The 27,874-nt window shown below is 49.3% G+C and overlaps 2 protein-coding genes across 2 annotated transcripts in view; both read left to right on the top strand.

The window, feature by feature from the left end:
* Positions 1–15,906: 15,906 nt before the first annotated feature.
* pcdh8.1 (protocadherin 8, tandem duplication 1) lies at positions 15,907–21,098 on the top strand (the record flags this gene model as incomplete). Its single annotated transcript, XM_084478928.1, has 5 exons — positions 15,907–15,914; positions 17,355–19,686; positions 19,810–19,883; positions 20,359–20,486; positions 20,725–21,098. 5 exons carry the CDS (start codon positions 15,907–15,909, stop codon positions 21,096–21,098), a joined length of 2,916 nt encoding a protein of 971 aa, XP_084335054.1.
* A 2,301-nt stretch (positions 21,099–23,399) lies between these two features.
* LOC311358816 (protocadherin-17-like) overlaps positions 23,400–27,874 on the top strand; it is a gene marked incomplete at both ends in the record, with an annotated part of 19,852 nt that continues 15,377 nt past the window's right edge. The window contains 2 exons of the mRNA XM_084478927.1: positions 23,400–23,480; positions 27,048–27,116. Of these exons, the coding sequence (XP_084335053.1) occupies positions 23,400–23,480; positions 27,048–27,116 (150 nt within the window). The remainder of the gene's footprint in view (positions 23,481–27,047; positions 27,117–27,874) is intronic.

Below are 27,874 nucleotides of genomic sequence, written 5' to 3'. Positions count from 1 at the left end.
GCACACTCGGCTGCTCTACCGCACCACGGGGGTCCTGCTGCAGAGGCTGGAGGGCGAGGCCGACCTCCCGGGCGTCACACACTTCATCGTGGAGGTGCACGAGCGCACCGAGAAGAGTGACCCCCCCCCCCCCCCCCCCCCGTTTTTATCAGTGGATGTTCCTGGCACCTTTCTTCTGAAATTACACTGTTTTTACTGTTCCTGTAAATAACCATTGTCCGAGACAATGAAGCGTCGGGAGTATATCCACCAATAACTATGGGGTAGAGGTTCTGTCAACCAGAAGTAGAACGTCTTTTTCGGAGTTGGTCCACCCATGATGAGTCATCGGAGTCAGTCCACCATGAACTATGGGATAGAGGCTCTGTGTTTGGAGTCTCTTTTTCGGAGTTTGGCCACCAATAACTGTGTTTCAAGATTCAAGAAGCTTTATTTATCCCGAGGGAAATTGCTGTGCAACAGTTGCGATATATATATAAAGTAATACAAGAAAATAAAACAAGTAACAAAATACAACAAAGTGCAAGCACAATAGGATAAAAAGCACAGTAGCATAAAGACTAACATAAAATAAAGTACAACAGCAACTTAATGCAACAATGTCACATAAATGACAGTTTATGTAGGTATATATAAGCAGGGCTGTAGTGGTGGCTAAACGCACGTAAACGCCGTTTACCCACCTCTGGAATTTTGGAAATAGCGTTTACGGACCTCTGAGTGGCGTTTACGCACCTGTAAATTATTATATATATATTTTTTACGTTTACATGCCTTTACGTCTTCCTAAATACATTTTGTGTAATTTTTAAAGTGGCAACATTTCATGTGTTGTACCTACACAAGCACAAGCAATTTATCTATAATTTTTGCGCTGCATTGTGGTGCGTGTCTGTGTGACCAATCACTGCCTGTGGCGCCGGCTATCAGGAAGCAGCAGGTTGTCTCTATTGATCAATGGCTCGAGAAACGTTTATGCGGTTTGCAATATATATATATATATAAAATGGTTATTCTGCGATTTCTGAAGCGTCTCCGCAGCGTCTCCCCTCCCAAAGATGCCAACACAAGGCCCCGATTACAAAGTCAGTCCAAAGAGCAATATTACGTTTATTTTAAGGTTGTTTTGGTTCGCATTATGTTTATTGCGTTGCTTTACAGCGTAGAACAAAGCTTATTTTTCTCTTACAATGCAATCTCGGATTTAAAGTCACAACGACCAGGTGTGGATGATGTTGGTGCATGTCATCACTTTGTAGGAAAATAAAGAACACGCCTACTTTGGCAGAAAGTTCTCAGAAAGCTCCCCTTCTTAACATGCTTCTCTAATAACAGAAACGCGTGCGCTTAGCCGGGCTTCTATCAGCTAGAGTTGCGTTCCATGAACGTGACTTAGGGGAATCTCCACTAAGTAACCATGGCAATTTATCCAACCAAACTAACCTGGTCGGGAGCAGGTTAACTGTCAGGCTAACTTGGGCGGTGTTTCAGAGAAATCCATCTGTCAGCAACAATTGTACCATCAGAAGGTTCCGCCAAGCCTAGTCCTCACAATTTTGTCATAAATGTACATATATGAAGTACAAACAGCGTATATTTTCACTAAAGGTCTAAGATTAAATGATGCAAATTAAATAATTCAATGATTCTATTATTACTGTGGCTATTTTTTCAACACATTTTTACACAAATCTATATATTATTGCGTAATCAGGAATCAGCAGCTGGGTGAATGGTCTAGCACTTGCCCTGTGATAGGCGCGACCCGAGTTTGCGAGTATTTCATAGTATTCTTTGCGTGGGCTTAATTTTGTAATTCCCTTTATTAATTTTATTAATTCCCTAATTAAGAATATTCAAAGAAATGGAAAATAAATGGCATGAAAAGTTATTTGATTTCTCTAGTAATCCTTCCTATATTACTAATTGCGTGGGGATAGAACCCCGGACGACTGGGTGCAAGTCTGACACGTTAACTCGAGACTATCTCCCTGCTTTCAAATCCATGGTCAATATTAAATTAAAATATGTTACAGGCAGCCTCCCTGTTTCTATTAATGGTTACGGTGTTCCCTTTTGGAGTTAGCCTATTATATGCTTGTACTCCTACTCCTCATAGACCTCCACAAGCAGCTTCTGTTCGCCGTGTAAAAGATCCCGCTCGGTCCTTTTCGGACATTTGATCCATGATTCGACATTCACGGATATGGGCTGGTTACATATCTTGTGAACGCGCGTAATCCAGGATAACGTTAGCCTGGCTTGAACTAACCTGAGCAAGGCGCGGCTGAACTGCGTTGATGGAATGACTTAAGCCTCAAGTGGAAGTTGGTGCTAGTTCTAACCGGGCTTATTCAACTAAGTGCCGCTTTCGTTAGCGACTTTGATGGAATACCCCTCTAGAGAGGTACCATTTATTTTTTTGTTTTGTTTTTCTAAACAGACCTTGCTCTGACCATTTTGTTTTTTTTTATGAGAACACAGTTGGTTGATCTTTTTTTTGTAGTTATTCTGATATGTTTTGTGCTGTTTTATTTTGATTAAATAAACACTTAAACTACAGAAAAGATTTATTAATTCTGGAATCTCCTTCAACATTACTTTTAATAAATTGGAATTGGATATAGTGACTGTGAAGGCATGAGAGAGCACTCAGTGATGTAATTGGTACAGTCTAATGGCCACACATGTGAATTGGATATAAACATTGGGTAATAGACTGCAGGTAGTATCCCATTTCTTTTCACAAAATGAACATTAAACAATAACCACAATATCATCATAACCATAACCAACAATTTTGACACTGATGTCACAGGTCTGGTATGGTACAAAATATATACACCGCTCGGTCTGCCTTACTGCATTGTGGTCCATCTGATCATAGAATTTTACCACTACAGCCCTGTAGGCCTATATAATAAACAACAATACGCAAGTTCGCTGCATACATTGAAATGAAATAAGTACCACTAAATATAGTGATCAATTGTTTAAAGTGATAAAGTGACAAGATGTATCGGCATAGTACACACAAAGAAAAGTGATGAAGTGACATGACGGTAAAAATGAGGCTCTGTAACCGGTGGTAGAGCCTCTTTTTGGTCTCGTTGCCGAGACTCCGGAGGGGGAGGGAAATGTGAGAAGGTGACAATGCCTTCTCACTGTCTCTCCCATCACATCATATTTGAATGTGGTATTTGGACTTCCGGAGCACTAGGGGCAGCAGGTTAACCCAGCCTTGGCCAGGGAAGTTCCCCGTTTTGTGGCTGGGGGGAAGGTACGAGAGCACACAGTAGTTTTTGTTAGGCTATTGCTATGCTGATTGATGCAACAGTTGTTTATTTTTTTGGAACAGTGCTTTATTTTGGTAACTAATGGATTTATTTTTCTTTATTTATTTTTGGACCTTGGTTTGGAGGAAATAAAACTTCACCTTTTTGTCCACAATCCCAAACCTGGCTGTAGTCTGCAACTTTTCTTTACCATCATCCAGCCGCTCACGGGCCGCCTTTCACAGTCGGGCTCACAAGGATAAACGGGGTCAATATTAAAAGCACGTCGGTCAATGTGCTGCTCACCAGGCCTGCCACCACTGTCTCGCTTTCTCTTCATAAACACCGGCCCGACCGGCTCTCTGAACTGCCGGGACAGAGGCTCTGTCGGGGGTACCGGGGAGCTGAAGGTTCTGATAAGAGCCCGGCTTCAGAGAGAGGATCCGACGGCTCACAGGCTGAGCAGTGGTCCGACGCACTCAGCTCAGACCGAAGAACTCACAAGCATCACAAGCAGAACTCCCCTGTTTCAATGCTCACCACAGGATGAGAACGGATCTCCCCTCAGTGTAAATGGACTGCATTTATCCCGCACTTTTCTAACCAGTGGCCACTCAAAGTGCTTTATAACACTGCCTAACATTCACCAATTCATTCACTCATTCACACACCAGCGGCGGTGTCAGCCATGCAGGGCGACAGCCAGCTCGTCAGGAGCAGTAAGGTCGAGGTGTCTTGCCCAGGGACACCTCAACACTCAGCTAAGAGGAGCCGGGGATCGAACTAGCTAACCTTCTGGTGATCAGCCAACCTGCTCTACCTCCTGAGCCAGAGCTGACCGGGGTGAGCCTGTGGCAGCAGGCACATTAAACCTCCAGCATGGATGAATGATGAATGGAGTGAAGAGCGACGGCGGGGGGGCTCTTCAGAGAGGAGCGCTGGATATTGTTTGGCTTGTGATAGAGTGGTCAAGGACAAAACATCTGAGAATAGGCTGTTCTTGAACCAGAATAAAATATTCATGGTGTTTTTCCAGGGAAAGAGACGGGTCATTTCGTGTCTGCTCTCTCCTCGCGGCTCCTCTCCCTGCTCAGCGTATTGCATAACACATGATAACAAAATGGGGGGGGGGGGGCTTTTCTCTGTTTCTCATTTCCTGTTCCTGTGGGTCGAGTCCTACCTGAGCTTCTGACAACACAGAGACGCGGCCTGCAGGCCGGCCGGGCCACACGGTGTGCTGCTACTCGGGGGGGGGTTCTCTCACAACGCTCTCTGTGTGGGGGATAGGATCCGTCCATTTCCATTCAGCTCGGCTCCGGCAAGGACAAGCGAAGACGGGGTGGAGAACAAAATGTTACAGCGGGGAGGGACAAACACAAGCCCCTCTCTCTCCGTCTGTCTGTCTGTCTGTCTGTCTGTCTGTCTACTGGAGTTGCCTTGCTGTTGTGTGTGAACACATAAATAACCTCATGTTTTGTGTCTCTGTGAAGGGGGGGATCAGGCACATAGGAGCGTCTTGTAGTTCAACACATTTGTAAATCCGTGGAGTTCTGGCGTGCAAACTCTACTCTCGGCTAATTAGACCCTCGGAGATCCATCGAACAGTTAGAAATTTTGTCCTGATTTTTAATCAGTCTAATTTCACTCTCCAGCACATGCACACGTTTCGTTCCTGGCTGCACACACAGACACACACACACATACACGCACACGCGCACGTACGTACACAGACACGCACATACACTCACACACACACACACACGCACGCACGCACGCACACGCACACGCACGTACACACACACATACACACACACACAGCCCCCTGTTTGCATAATGTGTTCACTGTCTGCTCCTCTGGGATGAGGCCGTGTTGCGCATGCATACAGCCCATGTGTGTGTCTGCTCTATGTGTGTCTGTGCTGTGTGTATATGTGTGTTTGTGAGTGGGGGTAGGGGGGATTGTGTGTCTACCTTTGTGTATTTTAGCATGCATGATGGAATACTGGCATTATGTTCATTTGTAACACACACACACACACACACATCCACAAGCACCCACACGTCCACAAGATCACACACACACACACACACACACACACACACACACACACGGCGGCCCAGCCTGCCTCTGCCCTCACGGTGGCATCACCATGATTGCTCCGACAATTATCATAAAAAACACCTTCTGCTGGACTGTTTCTCTGTGCCTTTATGGAAATGACATTTCCCATCACTCCCCCTCCCCCTCTTTTATTTAAATTCTCTTCTGGCCAGACGAGAGCACATCTCCTCATGAAGGGAGGCCTGCCCCTAGTTCTGGATTAGCAACAATTGTCAGTTTTCTTAAAACTTGTTATATATTATAAGTGCAGGCCAATCACCAGTCAGGGGCGCGGCTTGACCTGTGATTGGACGGGCTGGTCTCGACACAGGTCGAAGGGTGGAACGGGCAGATGGATGGACCAATAGTTGGCCAGAAACACGAAGTGAGGAAGCTGAACCGGTTAAAGGAACACATTGGGTCAGTGTTTGAGTTGACTGTGACTCTCTCTGGATGCCAATCGGGGCAACTCTTCCCTGATTGGTGCAGGAAATCAGTGAGGGCGGGGGCATTTTTTGGTTTCGATTTTAAAAACATCACTCTCTCCTGCTCTTTTCTGCCATCACTCTCACACAAACTCACGAATCTTCCCCGCAGCGGCTGAAAAGAAAATAAGAGTGAATAAAATAAGAAACGTCTACAAAGTGTGGGTTTGAGGTCAAAGCCGTTCGCCTCCTCCACCCCTCACAGTCACGGCCGTCCTCAGTGCTGTGATGAACCGACGTCGCTCGTATCTCAGAGGGAGCGCATCCTCACTCGAGCTCCACAGTGAGTGGGTTCGATTCCATCTCGGTTTTTAATAGCGGGGGAAGATCTGAATTCTACACTAACCAATTTATGAAGCCTCATTGCACCGCGATCCGAAATTAATTCAATATTTAAGAAATCAATTAAGCTCATTTGCCCTTGACGGCAAACAAAGCCGGCTGAGGAAATTCAGCGGCAGAGCTGGAAAGAATAATATTTCTTAATGTCTCCATAATTAATAACCAGGGCTCCAGAAAACACGCATTCGGGTTTCGCTCGGGAGAGCCTCGAATATCTTTGAACACATCACAGAAAACCCTCTCCATACAAGGTCCATAAGAGCACAAAGTTGAGACTATGTTCCATACTTATCCTCTCCCACAGCTTACAGTATTCTATTTGTAGCGGCCCTTTTGGAAACCACCAGGCAGCTCCATAATGGTGCTGATTAACCTCCATGCCTCGTGGCGCAGAGACCCCAGGCCTATCATGCAGACCTTTAGCCTGCGTCCAGCTCCCCTCACCCTCGCCCTGCCCTACCCCCTCACCAAGGTCCTGCCCCCCCGCCCCCCACCCCCCCTCACCCTTGTCCTGCCCCGACCTCAGCGTGGTCCTGCCCCCCCCCCCCCCCCTCACCGTGGTCCTGCCCCCCCCATCACCCTCATCCTGCCCCCCCCCACCCCCTCACCATTGCACCCCCCCACCCCCTCACCGTCGTCCTGACCCCCACCCCCTCACCATGGTCCTACCCCACCCCCTCACCATGGTCCTACCCCCACCCCCTCACCGTGGTCCTCGCCCTGCCCACAGTCCGCCCTTCCCGGTTCCACGACGGCTCCAGATTGGGTCTTTTCCAGCACGATGGGCACAGCGGGAAGACAAAAACATCCTCTAAGCCAATGCCCCTCAACGATAATCTTGCTCCCATTCTCACACACACACACATTCACGCAAACACACACGCGCGCGCACACACGCATGCATACGCACACCCATGCACGCACACACACATGCACACGCACACGCATGCACGGCCACACAGAGACACACAGAGAGACGCACGGGGACACGAATAGACACCAAAACAGAAATACACATGCAGGCACATACACATTAACACAGATAGAAACACTCACAACCTACTCTATTAAACATTCACACGAATGGTTGCACGCTTATCTGCGCTTGGTAAATATAAACAGAGCACATGTAGAGTGGGGGATTACATTTGATTAATTGTGTTGCGTTCTAAATATTTACTTTTGTCTGTAATTCTATAGGTTTACATCGGCACACTCCACAACTCAAAAAACACACGAGGACAGACAGAAGGCGTGCGCGTCCCTCTCGCCGATCTCCTGCAGGTGAGCAGCCACGGCTCCACCTCAACATTGCCACCTCCTGGTCCAAAGTGACGGAGCAGCGAGGTCGACCCACGCTTGTTTATGGTCCCTGGCGGACGGAAGGCCGCGTGCCAAATGTGTCAACAGGAGTGATTACACTCCTTAGCGGACGCTTGGCCCAGCAGTCCGCCCCCAGTGGCCAGCCCAGGGGGGTGGGGGGGAGCGGGGGGGAGGCAGACTTTGGCTCAGAGAGGAGCCAGCTTCCCTGCTCCCTCCCCTCCTCCACCCTCCCGTCCTCCCCTCCTCCCCTCCTCTCCTCCCGAGGGGGGTGTGAGGGGGGCGACCCCATGGAGGTGAGGGGAGTGTTGGAGGAGGAGGAGGAGGGCCAAGACACAAGACACAACTTAGTATTTATGCACTTGAACCTATGACCTACACACATACATACATGCATCGGATCGCAGGCACACACACACGCACACACACACACACACACACACACACACACACACACACAAACAAACGCACAACCACACACACATCTCACATAAACAAACACACACAAACAGAGGCACACACACACACACACACACATCTCACATAAACAAACACACACAAACAGAGGCACACACACACACACATCTAACAACAACACACACACATCTAAGAACAACACACATAAACACACACATGCACACATCTCACACATACATCTCACAATACACGCATGTCATATACACAAACACACACGCATTAAATATACACAAACACACACACACACACACACACACACACACAAAGCCATAATTTTATCTTTCCTTATTTGAATAATATAACTGTCCCACAGAGAATTTTCCCTCACATAAAATTTATTCACAGCCCGAACTACCAAGCAAATTCTGATTCACTCTGCCTGATATAGTAACCAGCAGGCAGCCCAGGAATACCAATTGGCGGCAGGCACGTTGAAGAAGCCGACATATTGGAAAACAAGGATATCTGCAGGCCTCCCTAAGTAGCTGAGAGTGTGGACCGTGCTGGAGATGGTCTGAAGACCTGGGCATTAATGAGAGGGTGCTGACATGCATTCACAATGTGGTAATGAACAACCCCATAGCTCTGCACATGAATATGAATGAACGTCAGGATAAACCACATGTCATGTGATGGATGCAATGCCCCCCCCCCCCGTGTATCTTTAGGTGGTGGAATGCAATATGAACTGTGAAATGTAAAACGGGCCTAATAATTGGATTGAAACACTTTGTCAAATCGTATAAAAAGGATAAACGCGGTTCGGGGAGAGTTCCGTCGCTGGCAGGCGGTTTGTCGTGTGATTTAATGCAGCTTATCTTATCGTCCTCAGAGCGACTTGTCCTTTTACTTCAGTTTTCCTGTGAACATACCGCTGCAGTGACTGGATTTTCCCTGGGACAGGAGGTTCACGCGTTATTTGCTATCTCGTGGTCAGGGAGATATACAGCCATGCGTTATCTCCCGGCATATTGTTTTAAAAGACATTCACACTTGATTTAACATGGACGCTGTTGCTAGCACGTTTGTAGATTTTGATGTAGTCCTGGTCAAATGTTTGACCACCAGATGGCGCTCTTTCCCCGGGTTTCAACTCGGATCGTTTGACTCGCCCAGAGACGTGCTCCCTAATGTTGAGCATTCAATCGTCTTCGGTGTCAAATATAAATCTCTTTTTCGATAAAGGCGATAATATACGCTGGCACGTATGTCGGAAATGATCGATGTGTCTTGTGAAAATACGTTATTGGAGATTTGCGTGAAATGATAACCTATTTTTTGTGTATTCGCTCAAAGCTGAATCGATAATGCGGCGCATTCAAAGCCCCGCTTTAGAACTAGAATAGTTCAAGACGCGTGGGGGAGGGAAAGGTGGGAGGGTTGTTGGAGAGGGTGGTTAGGGTGTGTGTGTGTGGGGGGGGGGGGGGGTTGTTGGGGCGGAGGGGGCTGGGGGGGGAGGGGGGGTTGTTGGGGCGGAGGGGGGGGAGGGGGGGTTGTTGGGGCGGAGGGGGGGGAGGGGGGGTTGTTGGGGCGGAGGGGGCTGGGGGGGGGGGGGTTTGGTGTGTGTGTGTGTGGGGGGGGGGGGTTATGAACCTCAGCCAAACCTGATGTGTTGAAATGGGCTACTTTAGGCCTCTTTTCATCTGCCTCGGTCTGTTCACAACAACACGGTGTCTTTCCAAATGTCTTGATAGACTTTTGGGGCTACATGAAGGAATCCTGCAGACGCGCTAATGCCTGGATTTGTTTGAAACATGTTGAATCCGCCGAGGTCTAATTATGCAAATCATGCATTATTCATAGACGGTCCTAATAGACTAATTAATTGATCATGAAATCCTAACATTTTACCGTGATTCTCCTATGTTTCAAATGTCACATCATAATTGATGTTCGTTTTTACAAACACTTTTTTTAAAAGCCGTTCTTCACTTGTTCCACTTTTGGGTAGTTTCTAAGCAGAGTTGATTCAGACTTATGTAATTAGTGTTAGCAAAGGGCTGAAACACACACACTCACACACACAAATACACAGGCACAACCTAATTTGGCTAGAGGAGGCAGTTACATGAAGGCAGAGACGGCTGCCATTCTGGCCCCTTAAGCCGTTAAAGGAGCATATTGTGGCAGTTTGCTGCCTGTGATTGGGGACAGCGTGCTAAACATTTGGCCAGTGGTAATCAGCTGGAGAGCTGGGGGGATGAGCAGCAGGGTGTGTGTGAGTGTGTGTGTGTGTGTGTGGGGGGGGCAGCGAGAGAGAGAGAGAGAGGTGTGTGTGTGTGTGTGTGTGAGAGAGAGGTGTGTGAGACAGAGAGAGAGAGAGAGAGAGAGAGAGGGTGTTTGTGTGTGTGTGTGTGTGTGTCTGTGTGTGTGTGTGTGGGGACAGTGAGAGGTGTGTGTGTGTGGAGGTGAGTGTGTCTGTGTGTCAGAGTGGGTGTGTGGGTGGGGGGGGGGCGGGGGGGGTTTGCCTGCGACGCCACAGGAGGTGCCAAAAGCAACAGGGAGCACTCCAGCCGCAGGCTGTGGATCTGCCACCTCCACAGCTGCTACTCCTCCGCTCGCACCCGGTGTCTCACCAAGGCGTCTCACGGAGGGTCCCTCTCACTGAGGGCCCCTCTCACTGAGGGGCCCGTCTCACTGAGGGGCCCGTCTCACCCGGGGCGTCTCACCGCGGGCCCCTCTGTGAGAGGCCCCGTCGCCACACACCGCCTCATCTGCTCTTATCTGCCACCCTTATCTCCCCAGACGGCCCCGATTAGACCCAGCAAGGGGACCACTTAATTGGGCGACCCCAGGTTACCATGGAGATGAGGAGACAGATAAAGAGGGGGGGCGATGGGGGGGTGAGAAAGATGAAGGCGAGAGGGACCAGGGGGTGGGGGGGCGACGGCCTGCCTCGTGAACCCCCCCCCCTTCACACCTCTCCTGGTATCTGGGGGGGTGCGTGTCACACGATGGCCGACCTCACAGATATGCCCCAAATGTCCTGCTGCTGCTGAGGCTGTTGTTGATGTTGATGTTGTTGTTTGATCAGTGATCCGGTGTCGCCATGCGTTCTCTTAATCACGTCTCTTCCCCGCACACACACCCACACACACAAAATAATTGCATCCCGACTTTCTTTATTATGGACTGCGCACCTAAACAGCAGAACAGTGTCCTACTCCATCAACAGGCAGTGAAGACTCGACTGCAAACACTACAAGAAGAAGAGTGAATCCCGGGTACGTCCCCTGGGCCGAGCTGCTGAAGAGGATCTTCGCGCCGACACGCTGCCTGAGTAACGCTACGCTGCAGATAAAACGCACACTCGCAGGGCATTCTTCAGCTCTCGCCTCCGGTCGGCCGCGTGCCGCTTGCTTTACAACCACTGGCTGCTTCCTCTGGCTCCTTACCCAAGATTCATAGCATGGAACCGTAAAAGAACATCTCACCTTCCGACAAGAGCCCAGCTCCCTCTCGCACCTCAGCTCCCACCCAGGGGTTCTTACGGGTGTGTGTGTGTGTGTGTGTGTGTGTGTGTGTGTGTGTGTGTGTGTGTGTGTGTGTGTGTGTGTGTGGTTACCGGGACATGCAAGGCCTCTCTGACACCAACGTTATTCTTACCGTTAACTATAATCACAATGGCGACCGATGGTCAAATGGTCAAAGATGCTCTTACTGTCCCCACATATGTCTTTAATGCAACCCTAGGCTGGGTTGCACCAACATGGATTAACTCTTAAACTGGATTAAATCAAGGTTTAACTGTTAACCCTGTTGCACCAAACTTTAAACCTAGTTGAAACTTAGTTTCATATTAATCCTGGTCATATTTAACCCTTTGGTAATCTCAGTTTAAACTCCATTTAAACTGAGATTAAATTTAAGTCTGTTGCACCAGTCATTTTAAACCTATTCTTAACCTGGTTTAACGGTTATATTTAAACCACCTCTGGAGGAGGTTTATGTTAGGTTTATCACAGTTTTCTTGACAACATGGCTGTATATCTTCGCTGAATGGGGTTAGAGGAAAGATTTAATTGCAGGAAAATTAGAGATAGGTTAAACCCAATTGAATTTTATGAAAATAGTTTTCACAGCTGCGGGATCATATCAATGATTTTCTTTGACCTGAGCTACCATGTTGGGGCAACCCAGCTTGAGGGTCCGTAATCATTGGTGGTGGTCCTCCGCCAGTTTGAAACATCTTCTCTCTTCTGCCATGTCCTTTTTTGCCTTTGCATTGTAATTCAAGGCCGACCTGGGCTGTGCCACTTGGGCAGGGGCCACTCAATTTCTCCCCTCTGTCAGTTAAGGTAACATAACGGTTACAATTGTTCAAAAAGCAACAAGTTAATCATTTATTCACGAGAGAGCTGGTGAATATATTGTGGTCCATCTTTATCAAGCATATATTGTGAATTTGTTCACATTTCGCCGGAATCCATCATCGCAGACACTGAACACAAACAAATCCTATTTTAATCCTTGTTTAAAGTAGTTTATCTAATCCAGGGTTAAAACTAAGATGTGCAACACATCTCTGATTAATTATAAACCAGTTTAAACCTAGATTTACTAACCCTAGATTAACCCTAAACCAGGATTAATTTAATCCATGTTGGTGCAACCCAGCTTAAGTTAATCACCTGACTTACTTAAGTTACAAACAAGTATCAGTCCAAAGCCGCAGGCTTTGTCGGCGATGAGACCCCGATGGCCGCCATCGCCGCTGCCATCTTCGATTTCACTATGGCCGTGTCCCAATTCAGGGGTTGCATCCTTCGAAGGACGCATTTGAAGACCGCATACGTCACAGCGGCGCGTCAAGTGCTGTCCCATTTCGAAGGGTCCTTCGAATGCGGCAGAGATATGCAGCCTTCGTTTCCCGGATTTGAAGGACACATCAGATGGATCCTTCACGGCCCAACGTATCCCAACATTCATTGCGCGTTGGATATTTTTTCAGAAATGGCGCGGAGAGAGCGGAAGCAGCAGCTGCAGCGAATACATATTTAATGACAAAACTATGTAAAAACATTTTTTTAATATAAAAGTAAGGTTGGGACCATTTTAAATATGTAACTTTATTGTCAAAGTTCAATGACATTAACGCTAGACATATAACGTTAAACTAATTAACGTTAAGCCAACGTCCTCTCTTCCTCTTCACCCGGCAGTGAATCTTCTCCCACTCCTCCAATAAAAGATAAAACATAACCAATACAATTATGATTTCTGGCTCCATATTTCTCCTCCGCTGTCCGGTTTAAACTGCAGCTGTCAGGGTTGCTAAGAGACAGGAGCGGCGCGTGGTCACGCAAGGTAAAGGACATCAACGGCTGGTTACGCAATCCGGAAATGCTCCGTAGGCTAGACCGTCCCATTCCACAACGCTCGTTCGGCCTTCGATGCAGCCTTCGCGGTCTACGAAGGCTGCATCCTTCGAAGGATGCAGCCCCTGAATTGGGACACAGCCGTTATCTTCTTCTTCTTCACTGGTGATGAGGTCTTTTGTCGTCGTGACGATGCATTTGAAGCTGTTCTTCCGGTACAGATGATCCACACGGGACCCAGGATCATTTACATTTACATTGAGGGCATTGAGCAGACGCTTTTATCCAAAGCGACTCATAATAAGTACATTTGTCAGAAGAAGGAGAAACAACAATATACCGCTGTCACAGTAAGGATGATGGCTGGTACAGTAAGGATGTTCATAGAACCCAGGGCCATGCACTTACAATCGCTACTATCGCATTCCCCGTATACAACAAAGATAGGTAGGATAAGATACTACACGATACAACGAATTTCTCCTACGAGGGATTAATAAAGTTGTATCGTATCGTACGATGCTAAGTACTATACTAGCCTACATAAAGTGCGTAGACGTACAATATACAATAAGTGCCTACATTAAGTGCCAGGACGTACAACATACAATAAGTGCCTAAGTGCCAGAAAAAAAAGAAAGCTCCCATTATTTCCGACGTAGGCCTACTAGCCCACACCGGCGGCGCCTTGACACATGTCGTTGCGCCAACCCGCTAAGCTTCACGCCACTGTTCTATTCCCTAGCGTTGCCGCATGTCAAAAAGTGCTTTTTAAAAGCTATTTTGTACATCCCGGCTTGATACAAGGTCCTGTACATTTGGAGGCTGTTGATACAGTAGATGAATAATTCCACAATGCAAAATGAATGAGCAATGACAGTAAATAAAGTGACTAAACCGCAAACAAAGTGCCTGACAGGACATAAGTAACTATGAATTAATGTGACGATCATTGTAAGCACAAACAGAGGATCATGGGCATCAGGGCCATATATGTAGTCATAAAACAACTCGTATAACGTAATGGTAGCCTATACCGACTATGTTTGTTGATCTGCTGCTTTCAAAACATAACCACAACGGTGCTGCAGCACGACGCTTCCTATTGGTGCTAGGGGCGGCGTTTGACGCGCGGAAACTGCACACCGCTGCGCTTCGCCGACGGTGTGTGGCCGGCTTGAAGGGTTAAGGTGGGCGGCTATTCCTCCTTCTTAGAAATTACAATCCAGACCAATAAAACAATCTGTAGTTATTTCAAGCGGTGGCTGTGCAGAGTGTAAATGTGAAAAGAGCCATACTTAGCGATAAGCGTAAGCACCTTACTTCAGGAGAATTACAAAACAACTAAATGGGCCAATAATTCCACAATACCTCCTGAATCTTCAAGGCGTAAAACCCTGGATTTCAACAGCCATCAGCGGGGGGTCTCTGTGCTGGAGTCTCTAAGTGTCGGCCTAATAACAAACGCACATTCTTATTTTCCTGCCTCACACGTCTGATGTCTTATAATATATACATTAAAACATGGCATGCAGCTGTGAGGCCCGAGTCTTTTTTTGATTAAAAACAAAAACATTTGAAAATGTCTTCCCCTTCTAAAGGGTAACAGAAGTAGGCTACTACAGTTATAAATAGTATTATGTAGATAATAACATAAATGCTACAATGATAAATAAATACAATGACTACACTAAACACAGATAAACGGTCCTCATTTATATAGCGCTTTTATCCAAAATGCTTTGACTGACATTCACCCATTCATGCACACATTCACACACAGCCAGCTGGTCAGGAGCAGTCAGGGTGAGGCGTCTCGCTCCAGGACACCACACTCAGCTAGGAGGAGCCGGGGATCGAACCAGCAGTCTTACGGTTACCAGCCAACCCGCTCTACCTCCTGAGCTAATGCCACCCGCCTGCCCGCCTGCCCGCCTCGTACCAACCGCGCATGCGTGTTTCCACCTGCAGAATTGGAACGCGCCCCAAGTAGATCGGGCGGCCGAGTGACCGCGCGGACGGCCGGTATCGCAGCGAGCGGCGCGCACGCAGCGCCAGCAGATTGCTGCGCGGTGACTCACACCACCCCCAGCGCCGCCTCGGAGGCAGAGTGCCACAATAATTAGACAAATGTTAACACCACGCGTGTCAGAAGCCAAATATGTCAGACCACTTCCTCCCCAGCAGTGCAGTACTGCCCCACCCACAGGGAGGGTTTGGGGGGGGGGGGGTTATTCCATATGGAATCTGGATAAAAGTGGTGTGGTGTGATATTGGCTGGGCTAAAAGGGGGTCATAGTTCACACACACACACACACACACACACACACACACACACACACACACACACACACACACACACACCTGCAGGGTGTGTGTTTTTTCACACCTTGCAGTATGTGATCTCTTGGGGGCCACAGACAGAATGGTTATTAGTGTGTGTGTGTGTGTGTGTATTTGTCTGAGTAGGGGTGTGTGTGTGTGTGTGTGTGTGTGTTTCTGTATGTGTGTACGAGTATGTGTGTGTGTGTGTTTGCGTGTGCAAATTGTGTGTGTGTGTCTGTGTGTGTGTGTTTATTTGTGTCGGTATGGGGATGTAAGTGTGTGCGTGTAGTTTTGTGTGCGTTTCTCTGTGTCTGTGTAGGTGTCTGTGTGTGTGCGTGTGTGTTTATCTGTGTCTGTGTAGGTGTCTCTGTGTGTGTGTGTGTGTGTGTGTGTGTGTGTGTTTCTCTGTGTCTGTGTAGGTGTCTGTCTATAGGTGTCTGTGTAGGTGTCTGTCTATAGGTGTCTGTGTAGGTATCAAGAACCCTTTGAAGAAAATACTCACCTTTTAATCAACGCAGACTAATCACCCATATGGCTGACAAAAGGCTGGTTGATAGGATAGTGTGTGTGTGTGTGTGTGTGTGTGTGTGTGTGTGTGTGTGTGTGTGTGTGTGTGTGTGTGTGTGTGTGTGTGTGTGTGTGTGTGTGTTTAGCGAGGTTAATTGACTATGCTTAGCTCTCCCGCGTCTCTTCTATCGCAGAGACAATGACGGCTTGTGTTTTTATCGCGCTATTGTTGGGGCCTAAAAAGGCACATCGGTTGCGTATTGCGGTGTTTATTACACACTCTGACCCCCCCCCCCCCCCACCACCGCCGATAATGAGCTTCAAAGAACTCTATTTGAAGAAAGTTATCTGTATTTAAATCAACAGAAAACTCGTGTCCAACTGGGTTTTGTTTTTTTATTATTATTTCTGTAATCCTGGGATTTGCTTTTGTGAGACAATATTTGATACCATGTATGCCCCCCCACATCAAATGGATTGTGGCGTCATTCAATTATAAAATAAATGAGATATGAAACGGGACGTTCCGTGAGAAGCCTCCGCACAAAGAAACGCATAAACACAACCCAGCAGAGAAACCATTCGACCGTTTATTCGCACGTAAGAGTATTGAGGGGTAAGTTGTGTGCTACTCTTTAGTAATCCTACACGTATTCCTACAGGAGTACGCTGCGTGTAAACATCGATGACAAACAGAAATGCAGAGCAGTGATTAAAGGAGTCAACAAGAGAAGCGATAAGTTTCTCTGTGTCTCGTCTCCTCATTCCTTTCACTGCTCTTAACGTACTACGGGGTATCTGAATCAAGACCGCCCTCCGGAATGTGAATGATTACATCTACTTTAATTAATGAATTGAACAACAGATTTCTTTGGGCGACACATTAATCAACATGATTACAATAATTATCCAGGGCGCCTTCTGCGCCCATTCCTCCCTTTGGCGATAAATAAAAAACCCGTTTGCACCCATTTGTCCCGTTTGGTGTCGCTCCTCTCAGCCATTGGTCAGCGGCGGGACCTCATTTGCATACAGGCCACCATATAGCGCCTCAGCCAGGGGTTGAGTGTGATTCAGTCTCCCCCGCTCACCACCTGTAGCTCTTCTCGCGTCTTTGATGAAGTTTTAGTACAGACGCCACGATGGGACTTTGTAACTTTAGCGGTGCTGCATTAAGTGTGCTGTTGCCCTTTCTGATCTGCAGAGCCGTGAACTGTACAACCGCGAGGTATTCCACCCACGAAGAGGACGCGCCGGGAACAGAAATAGGAAATCTATCGCGAGATCTGAACATCGACCCAGCCGAGGACCCCCAGACGTCTTTTCGGTTCATGCAGGAGACCCAAGACTCAACCATCGAGATGAGGGAGCGGGACGGACTTCTGAGTGTAGGGGGGCAGACCATTGACCGGGAGCAGCTCTGCCCGGGGGCCCCCCGGTGCCTGGTCTCCTTCGACATCGTCGCGTTCTCCAAGGACAAGTTCCACCTGATCCACGTGGAGGTCGAGGTGGTGGACATCAACGACCACTCCCCCGGGTTCCTGCGCAACGAGACGCGTCTGGAGATCCTGGAGAACGCCCCGCTGCTCTCCAGGTTCCCGCTGGAGGCGGCCATCGACTTAGACGTGGGCCTCAATTACATCCAGAGCTACAACATCTCCTCCAGCTCTCACTTCATCCTCGAGGACCGCGTGAGAGACGACGGCTTCAAGTTCGCCGAGCTTGTGCTGGTCAAGGAGCTGGACCGGGAGGTGGAGGACCGCTACACCCTCGAGCTGACGGCCACGGACGGCGGGGTGCCGCCCCGGTCCGGCTCGGTCACGGTGCACATCACGGTGCTCGACTTCAACGACAACAGCCCAACGTTTGACCTCTCCTCGCTCAGCGTGGAGCTGCTCGAGGACGCGCCCGTAGGCCACCGCGTGCTCAGAGTCCGCGCGCACGACCCCGACCAGGGCGTCAACGGCGAGGTGACGTACGCGTTCGTGGACGGCCCGCTGTCCGAGACCATGCGCGTCTTCCACCTGGACGCGGTCACCGGCGACGTGACGTTGAAGTCCCTGGTGGACTTCGAGAAGAGACGATCCTACGAGTTCAACATCCGGGCCTCGGACTCGGGGGTCAACTCCGTCCCGTCCACCTGCAGAGTGCTGGTGGACGTCGTGGACGTGAACGACAACGCACCGGAAATGACCATCAAGCCCATGACGTCGACCAGCGACGGCGTGGCCCTGATCACGGAGGCGGCCGCCACGGAGAGCTTCGTGGCGCTGATCAGCACCCTGGACAGAGACTCGGGCCCCAACGGCCGCGTGCACACGAGCCTACACGGACACGCGCACTTCAAGCTGCAGCAGGCCTACGGCGACGCTTTTATGATCGTCACCACCACGACCCTGGACCGGGAGAAGATCCCGGAGTACAACCTGACGGTGGTGGCGGAGGACCGGGGCAGCCCGCCGTTCAGGACCAGCCGGCAGTACACCATCCGCGTGGGCGACGAGAACGACAACGCGCCGATGTTCAGCCGCGCGCTCTACGACATCTCGGTCCTGGAGAACAACGCGCCGGGCTCCTACATCACCACGGTGGTCGCCCGGGACTCGGACACGGGGCCCAACGCCCGGGTCTCCTACAGCCTGCTGGACTCAGAGGTCCCGGGGGGCTTGGGCCGCGTGTCCAGGTACGTCTCCATCGACCCGCTCTCTGGGTCGCTGTACAGCCTGCGCTCCTTTGACCACGAGGCCCTGCGGGGGTTCGAGCTGAGGGTCCGGGCGGAGGACGGAGGCGCCCCGCCGCGGTCGGCGACGGCCGGGGTCCGGCTCCGCGTGGTCGACCAGAACGACAACGCGCCCCACTTCACCGCCCCCGTCCTGCGGAACGGCACGGCGGACGTCCCGCTGGCCGCCGGGGCCCCCGCCGGCCACCTGGCCCTCCGCCTCCGGGCGCGGGACGCCGACCAGGGGGTCAACGCCCTGCTGTCCTACCGCCTCGTCCGGGGGGACGCCTCGCTCTTCAGCGTGGACGCCCGGACCGGCGAGGTGGCGCTGAGGCGGCGGCTGCAGGCGGCCGTCGGCGAGGTGCTGGAGCTGGGCGTGGCCGTGAGCGACGGGGGCGGGACCCCCCGCACGGCCCACGCCGCCCTCTGGCTGGTGGTCTCGGACGAGGAGCCCTCAGGGGACCGGGCGGCGGTGGCCCTGGTGTCCGGCGGCGGCGGCGGCGGCAGCGGGGAGGAGGAGGAGTCCCGCGGCCTGGACGGCTCACTGGTGGTCATCGTCATGCTCAGCGGGGGGTGCGCCCTGCTGCTGGTCGCCATAGTGATCGTCGTCGTCACCTTCAGGCTGAACCGCGGCGGCGAGGGGGCGCGCGGCGCCAAGAGCGCAGCGCGGCGGGGGGCGCTGTTTGACGGCCGGCCCGCCCCCCTCTTCGACGGGAGTGCGTACCCGGGTCAGCGAGGGCTCTCCCTGGACCGAGACGCTTCATCTCTGGACGACTGCGGGCTGTACGAGGAGGGGAGCCGGGACTCTGAGACAAAGGTGAGCTGCCCCCCCCCCCCCCCCCCGCGGGAGGCCCCTCTTTAACATGTGTCTGATGTATCGCCTTTCATCTCGGGGCCAGAGATACAAGCTTAACCCCCCTGCTGTCGTTGTGCTGCTCAGATGGTCCTGCCCTCCAAGCCCTCCTTCCACCCCGCGTCGGCCTGGCGGGGAGACCAGTACTGCTTACAAGTCAGGTGAGGACTGGAGACACACACTGTTGGGCACCGACACACGCACGCACGCGCCCGCGCTCATACACACATACCTATACATGCACACACACACACACACACACACGCATACATGCACGCACGCATGCACACACACATACATGCACGCACACACACACACACACACGCACGCACACATACACACAGAGATTAACACACATACACATACACTGTCACACCCACTTCCTTTGTTTTGTTTTCATTCTGTTGGATTTACCTTTGTTACCACTAAATAACCCATCATTAAATTGTATCGCAGAGTATTTGCATAATTATAGCATGGGAGAGGCTTGTATGGATTAGTACCAACATTCAGTCCATACAAGAGAGGGAGACAAACACACACGCGCGCATGCACACACGCACACACGCACACACACACACACACACACACAGTGTGGGTAACCAGGGTGCTGATGTCCGGTGTTCCTCTTTGCAGCGGACACACGGACCAGTTCAGCGTGAAGGACAGCGGGAAAGGAGACAGTGACTTCAACGACAGCGACTCGGACCTGGGTGGAGACACGGGCAGGAAGCACTTCAGCACCTTCCAAACCACGCCCAAGAGTGAGTACCCCACCCGCTGGAATACAAACACACACACACATACACCTACACTCACATACACTTACACCTACACACACACACACACACACACAGAACCCCCCCCCCCCCCCCCCCCCGCAACAATCAATATGTTTACAGCCCACACCACGCATGAGAGCATTATTGCACTGTTGCAATCATAATCTCCTCCTCTAATCTAATTCCGTTTCTTCTGTTTGTTCTCCCCGATTCCTTCCAGCCGCGGTTAACGTGGCGGACACACCGACGGCTGATTGGCGCAGCACTTACAGCGCCGTCCCCCACCACGGCGCCCGGGCCGGCGCCGGCGCCGACCCCGCCCCCTACACCTCCTACACCGTGGGCTTCTCATCAGCCGCTGTGTACAACAATCCCCACGCCTTCCTGCACACCTGGAAGAGCTCCGGCCACGGAGCGGTCTGCCCGCTGTCCAGGACCGGCAGCGCGGACACACAGGGCTGCCCAGCGCCCGGGACCCTTCCATCCTACTTTGCTCAGCACCAGCAGCTCAGGAGAGAGGCGCCTCACCCCCCCCCCACCGGGCCGCCGCTTGTGACCGGGAGCTCCGTGTCGGCGGAGGCCTCTGTGGTGTAGAACCACAGGCAGTGCTTCGGTTGTGTGTCTGTGGTGAACGCACGCAGAGACACACAGATCTGTAGATACGAACAGTGTGAGGTGTGACGAGGCGCGGAGGAACTGATGACCAAAAGGATGTGTATATTTGTGTTATTTATGACTCGATATTGCTGCTGCTTTTCCTGTCTGGTGACTTTGCTTGTTTGTCTGTTCAAATCACGGAACAGACAGGAATTCGCTTTGTCACGAGCGGGATGTATAATTTTCTTCACCATATTTGGTGATTTTGTGTAAAAATAAAATTGCGAACGACTCCATTGAACAATCCCATTTATATTTTGACAGTCTCCCTAAAACCGTTATCCATCCGTGAGACCTGTGAATTACGTCGGGCACAGTGGTGTTAACACAACTCTTCTTCTCAGGCAACTGGGGCTGAAAATATACTCTCCCACTCCCCCTCCAAAACAAAGCACACACACTGAGTGAATACTGAGTTCCGCTTTGAAAGTGTTACATCAAACAAACAAACATAAGGAACATTAATTTTAAACATGGCACTCAAAGAACTGTTTTAACTTCACAAACCATAAGTAATCTTGAGCAATATAATGAATAATATGAAGGGTAAATCAGAGGCACATAGTTGAGAGGAATCTCAGACCAGCCCGTTTCAAACATGGACGATAAAATCAATTCATATATATAAGTCAATCAAGGGACTGCGTCCGCGGGGAGGGGAAGGGAACTTTCATCAACAACTTCAAATGGTGCTGCTCCTCTTTCATTCTGCTTTTTAATCAACACTTTAGGATGTGCCCTTACATTAAGGGACTCTGCTAGGGTCACTCACTGACATTCAAATCAATTGCTGGCAGACATTTTGTGAATAAACTGAGCACAAACAAAAAGACAAAGTCAGCTGTGACTATTATATTCTCCATGTTTCCAAAGCTGCCTACAAAGAAGAATGATAGACCGACCTTTATGTATATGTATCCTGACATATATAAAATATATATATATGTCTTTTAGTGATATTTACTTTCAAGTAGCTTGAAGAAGATGGCAAGAGCTGTCATCAATTTATCAACACATGCACCTAAATGTCAGCTTCTTGTAATTACATGCATAAGGAAAGAGTTGATTGGATGTCTCGTCTCTCTCCCTCTCTCTCTCTCTCTCTCTCGCTCTCTTGCCCTCTCTCTCACTCTCCCTCTCTCTCACTCTCCCCCTCTCCCTCTCTCTCCATCTCTCGCTCTCCCTCTCTTTGCAGACTGCAGTGCGTTCTTCTGAACTCACTCTACACCTGTTTCCTTTTACATCGTGCCATGTTCCTTCTCTTTTCTCCGATAATGATTTTTTTCAAACTCAGATGTTGTGATTGAGTTGCCGTGACACATTTTAAATGACTTGTTTCTTCTTTCCTCGGCCTCCTTGGCTAGGTTTGAAAAATGTGACTCACTCTGCCAGGAATACATTAACTCACTCTTCCACAGACATGTACATGAACTCGCTCTTCAAGCAATAGGTACGTTAACTCACTCTACCAGGTAAACTATACGTTAACTCACTCTTCCAGGTAAACCTACGTTAACTCACTCTTCCGGGAACACCTACGTTAACTCACTCGTCCACGAATAACTCACTCTTCCAAGAACACCACACTCTTCCAGGAACGCCTGCGTTCACCCGCTCCTCCAGGTAGGAGGTGAGGCAAGGCGACAGAAAACACACGGAGAAGAAGAAGAGAAGGTCACTGTCCGGTCGGTGGTGACGCTGCGGTGCTGTGACAGATAACCAATGGCACTCAGAGAGAAAATGCATTTATCAATCAATACAGAACGGCCGCCCTCCTCGTTTTCTCCGAGTCTTCTGCTGCCCACTGCGTCCCATTCACCCAATAACACCGCCTTGATGTAAATGCGCGTGTGCGGGGGATGAGTGTCCGTCTCTAAACTGTTTACAGGTCATTCGTAACCTTGACCTTGCTGCATGAAAGCCCGACCACACAGTCTGGCTCCATGGTCAGACTTCGCCGCTTGTCACCAGGAGAGGAGGAATGAGTAGCCTGTTGTTTGTTCTATTCATCAGTCGCCGGTCCAGAAATGAGTGAAGCATGCGCGGCAGTCATTCAAAGAGCCGGCATGGGTTTGTTTTGACAAATGGCTTTGAGGGTTGTTGGTTTTAGTTTGGGCTAATGGAGTCTGTCAACACGCCTTTAAAGATACTGTCCCCCTGGTGCAACATGAAGATGGAGGCCTATTTAATAGATGCCATGTGGTCTCTTGGGATCCAACCCACAATGCACTGCGGGTCATGCCGCTCCTCGTCCTATGGAGATTTGATCCCCCCCCCCCCGTGTCCCCGTCTCGGGGGTCCGTCCGGGCGGACGGAGACGTACGGCCACATGGCCGTCCCTCCTCCACGCCGGATCTGTCGGGGGGTTCGTTACTCGTGTTTCACCGTGTCGTCGACGAGAAGGGATGTTGGTTCTGCGATGACGCCCACACGGGAGGCAGGGTTCTGATCTTTGACACGAGGTTATAGAGAGAGACACCCACACACACAAAGATAGATAGGCACACAAACAACCCCCCCCCCCCCACACACACACACACACACACACACATGCACACACACACACACACACACACACACAAAGATAGATAGGCACACAACAACCCCCCCCCCCCCACACACACACACACACACACATGCACACACACACACACACACACACACACACACACACACACACACACACACACACACACAGATAAATAGGTAGACACACATACAAACACACACACACACACACACACACACACACACACACACGGATAGATACACACACACACACACACACACACACACACACACACACACACACACACACACACACACACACACACGGAGGAGGCAGGCAGAAGCTCTAGTGATTTCTAAAATGATAGGTTATCACTCTGAGAGTTCAAGATCTTCTATAATTACTTCCATACATAAGCTATTACATTCCTAGACCCGCCATCATACATATATATAGATATATAGATATTACCCACTTGACATCCTCATTTCCAAAAGACCATGCCTGCAGTGCTACATGAAGCTAACTTATTTATGTGCTAAAAGCTTATGGGCAGGTGGTTGGTGGTGGAGTGTGGAGGAACTGACAGCCTGCCAAGTCTCCGGTCCCACAACACTTCTCACTTCTCCACCCCAAACTTCCAGAGCTCCGCGTTTCAAACCCAAGTATCTTCTTCCTATTTCCTCTCGTGCAAACATTTATATTCCTCACGTCAGTGCGCAATTTAAGACGCATCACAATGATAACAGGGACGAGAACATCGGACCACGTGGTGGCCTTCCCACTCCTCTCTCTTCTTCTGAGGACCGAGGCTGTACTGTAACCAAATGTTCTCCAGCGGACATGCAGGAGCTGCTGGGTGATCTGTAGGCAGCACACAGATACTAGACCAGATTCCAGTACAGCAGACACTTTGGTGTTGGAAAAAAGCCCTTTCCTTAGGGTGCCCACTCACACACTGATACACCACCTGAATATTGATCATGTGTGAGCATACCCTGACGACGTGGGGGGCCAGTGGCCCAGTGGGAGGGTCCAGTGGCCCAGTGGGGGCCCAGTGGGGGCCCAGTAACCCAGTGGGGGTCCCAGGGACCCAGTGGGGGGGCCCGGGTGGCTCTCAGCTCCAGAGATGAGAGGTTTGGATCCTGGCCAGGGTCTTGTCTTCCTGCTGGAGTCTACATGTTGCTACTCTGTTACTGTTCTCCCCTTGCTCCACCGGGAGCACTCCACTATAGACGGAGGGTCTCTCCTTCTCCTCCAGGTTGGCTGCTCAGTGATGGCCGGACTCCAGTGGTCCTGAGTCTTACCGGCGTTAGCCATTAGCTCTGCTGGCGGTTTCCCAAAGCCCGCGGGGCAGAAGGGTGCCGGGGGACATGGGGGAACGCACCGAGAGGCACTTCTGGTGATTTATACTTTTGGCTTAAAGGCAGCTTAGGGAAATATTGACATAATCAACACAACTTTGGCTCTGACTACATATCACTATGACGACCACTGTGACTTTATCCCTCCCATTATATAATCTCTGTCAGTATCACTAGCATTATATAATCACTGTCAGTATCACTGCCACTGTCAATAATATCTCTGTCTCTACCACTGTCACCATATCACTAATGCGGTCACTATCACTACCGTCATATAATCACTGTCACTAAACACTAATGCGCGCACTATCGATACGTTATATAACCACTGTCACTATATCACTACCATTATATAACCACTAATCACTAATGCGGTCACTATATCATGTGTATATATAGTGACCGCATAGTGATATAGTGACAGTGATTATATAATGGTAGACTACCATTATATAATCACTGTCACTGTGAGTTCACTGCCACTATCGCTGTCATTATCCCTATTACTAGCGCTGTCACAATCACTAATACTATCGCTGTCACTATTGCTATAACTATCACTTTTACTCTAGGTTTGTACTATTGCACATGCAAGCTCTCATCTGAACATCATACATAGCATACAATAAATGCCACCTTACATTTAGATATAACCAGGTCTTCTCTCTCTCTGAAGGTGGGTGGATCCGCTATCAAGTGCATTCAAATATTTCTGTCATCATTGACACTAATACTTTTATTTTAACCACCCAAAAACCTCTTAAGAGTGTGTGTGTGTGTGTGTGTGTGTGTGTGTGTGTGTGTGTGTGTGTGTGTGTGTGTGCGTGTGTGTGTGCGTGTGTGCGTGTGTGTGTGTGTGTGTGTGTGTGTGTGTGTGTGTGTGTGTGTGTGTGTGTGTGTGTGTGTGATGGCGTGTACGTGCCCGTGGGCGTGTGCGTATGCGTGTGCGTATACAGTCAGTGTTTGTAGTGGGGATTCACTTCAACTGCGATTGTGATTATTTAGACCCACCAAATGGGATTAGCGTGAGCCACGTTCCGCATTAATATAAATTCGAACAGGGAAGAAATTCATCGGGATTCAGCGGGGTGCTGCAGGGGCCCTGATTGGAAACACGCCGTCCTCGGGCATATGTGTACTTTCTACATCCCAATTGATTTGTTTGCGAACAAACGCGTGTGAAACGCGGGCGTTACACACCTCGCATTTTGTTTCATCAGCGTGCCTTCTGCGAAACAAAGCTGCGGGAGAAAACGTGGATAAGAAATAAAGCGAGAAGAAAAAGATTGATTCAAGTTCGATTTCAAGTGCTTATGAATAGCAATTTCCCAATGTGTTGGCAGATGATGCAGAGGAGACATACTCAGCATATTCGTCTTGTGAACTGCTTTGTTGCATTCGTGACAGGAAAGGATGCGATGAGAATACTGTGAAATATCTGTTAAGTTTCAATGGCTGCATATTTGATACTTAGACCAATCGAGCTGGGGCTGCAACTTCAGCTACAACTTCACCCATTAACATAAGATTAGATAAGATAAAGCGTGCTTTTCTAATCCCGGCCGGGGAATGAGAGTGTCACAGAAAAAAGTCCCCCAATTCAAATTTAAAAAGGAGTAAAAAGCGACAAAAAATAAACCCATCGATTTATCTCCGGACGTTTATTTCACTACATTCCGTTGCTATAACTCAGTGGCAGCAATGTAATGAAAAAAATAAACGAATACATCAAAATGAACAATAGCCAGAGGCAAACGTCTTAGGCCTACATTGTTTTACATTATGCTGCATTTCATTACGGTGCAATTATATATACAACTTTATTATTAATAAAGACTGGGTCCTAAATGTTTCATACTCAGCCCACATCAATACAACATAATTAATATTGCAACCTCTGCATTCTCCGTTACACACTCCTGCTTGTTAATCAAGCTTTTAATCATCCCCTCTTCCTATGGAGTCAACAGCATCATTAAAAGTGTGCTCTCCTGATTCCTTTTTTAACAGGTTGCCATAGAAAAGTTCTCCTCCTCCTCCTTCTCCTTCGGGATACGTGTGTCTTCGGTCTCCAGTCCTGTAAGTATGCAACGCTTCAACGACTGCGATACCACTAGGGGGGAAACGTTATGCTATACCAATATTAAAGACACATGGGGTTGAGTCTTGTGACTTTGGCACGGCGTCGTCTCCAGATATATGATGTATGATGTGAAACGTGTGAGTCTGACGCAACGCCGGTTGTGAATTCTGAAGGCTAAGGAGTCTCTTTGGGAGACTCGTGTGCTCACTGCTCCACAGGCAAGTAGAGATGGTTCCTTTGATACTCGTCCAACCGCATCAGCGAACATACCTCCTCAGATTAGGCGAAGTTATAAACAAGCTATTGTTGTTCCTTCATCAATTAGCGCTCTGCGCATAGCCTGCTCCCTCAAAGTTTGCAGCGACACCCAAACTTTCATGACACACACATAAAATGATTATTTAGGCTATATTTACATATATTATATATCCAGGTGATTAAGGAGCAGCTGTTGCGTTACATTCATTTATTATTTTCCTCTACACCGTTTCAGATGATGATGTTATTGTTGCCGTTAGTCTCACACACACACACACACACACACACACACACACACACACACACACACACACACACACACACACACACACACACACACACACACACACACACACACACACACACACACACACAGCGGGCGACCAATCAGGAGTCCCACAGAACACTGGGATGGTGACGCCTATATAAGACACGCTGCATAACACATATTCTGCATTGGTAATACAGTGATACACTGATCTATATATATATATAT

Source organism: Micromesistius poutassou (assembly GCF_964030765.1).
Source record: "Micromesistius poutassou genome assembly, chromosome: 14".
Taxonomy (NCBI): Eukaryota; Metazoa; Chordata; class Actinopteri; order Gadiformes; family Gadidae; genus Micromesistius; species Micromesistius poutassou.
Note: the sequence above shows the minus strand (reverse complement) of the source record. Positions and strands in the feature narration are given on the sequence as shown.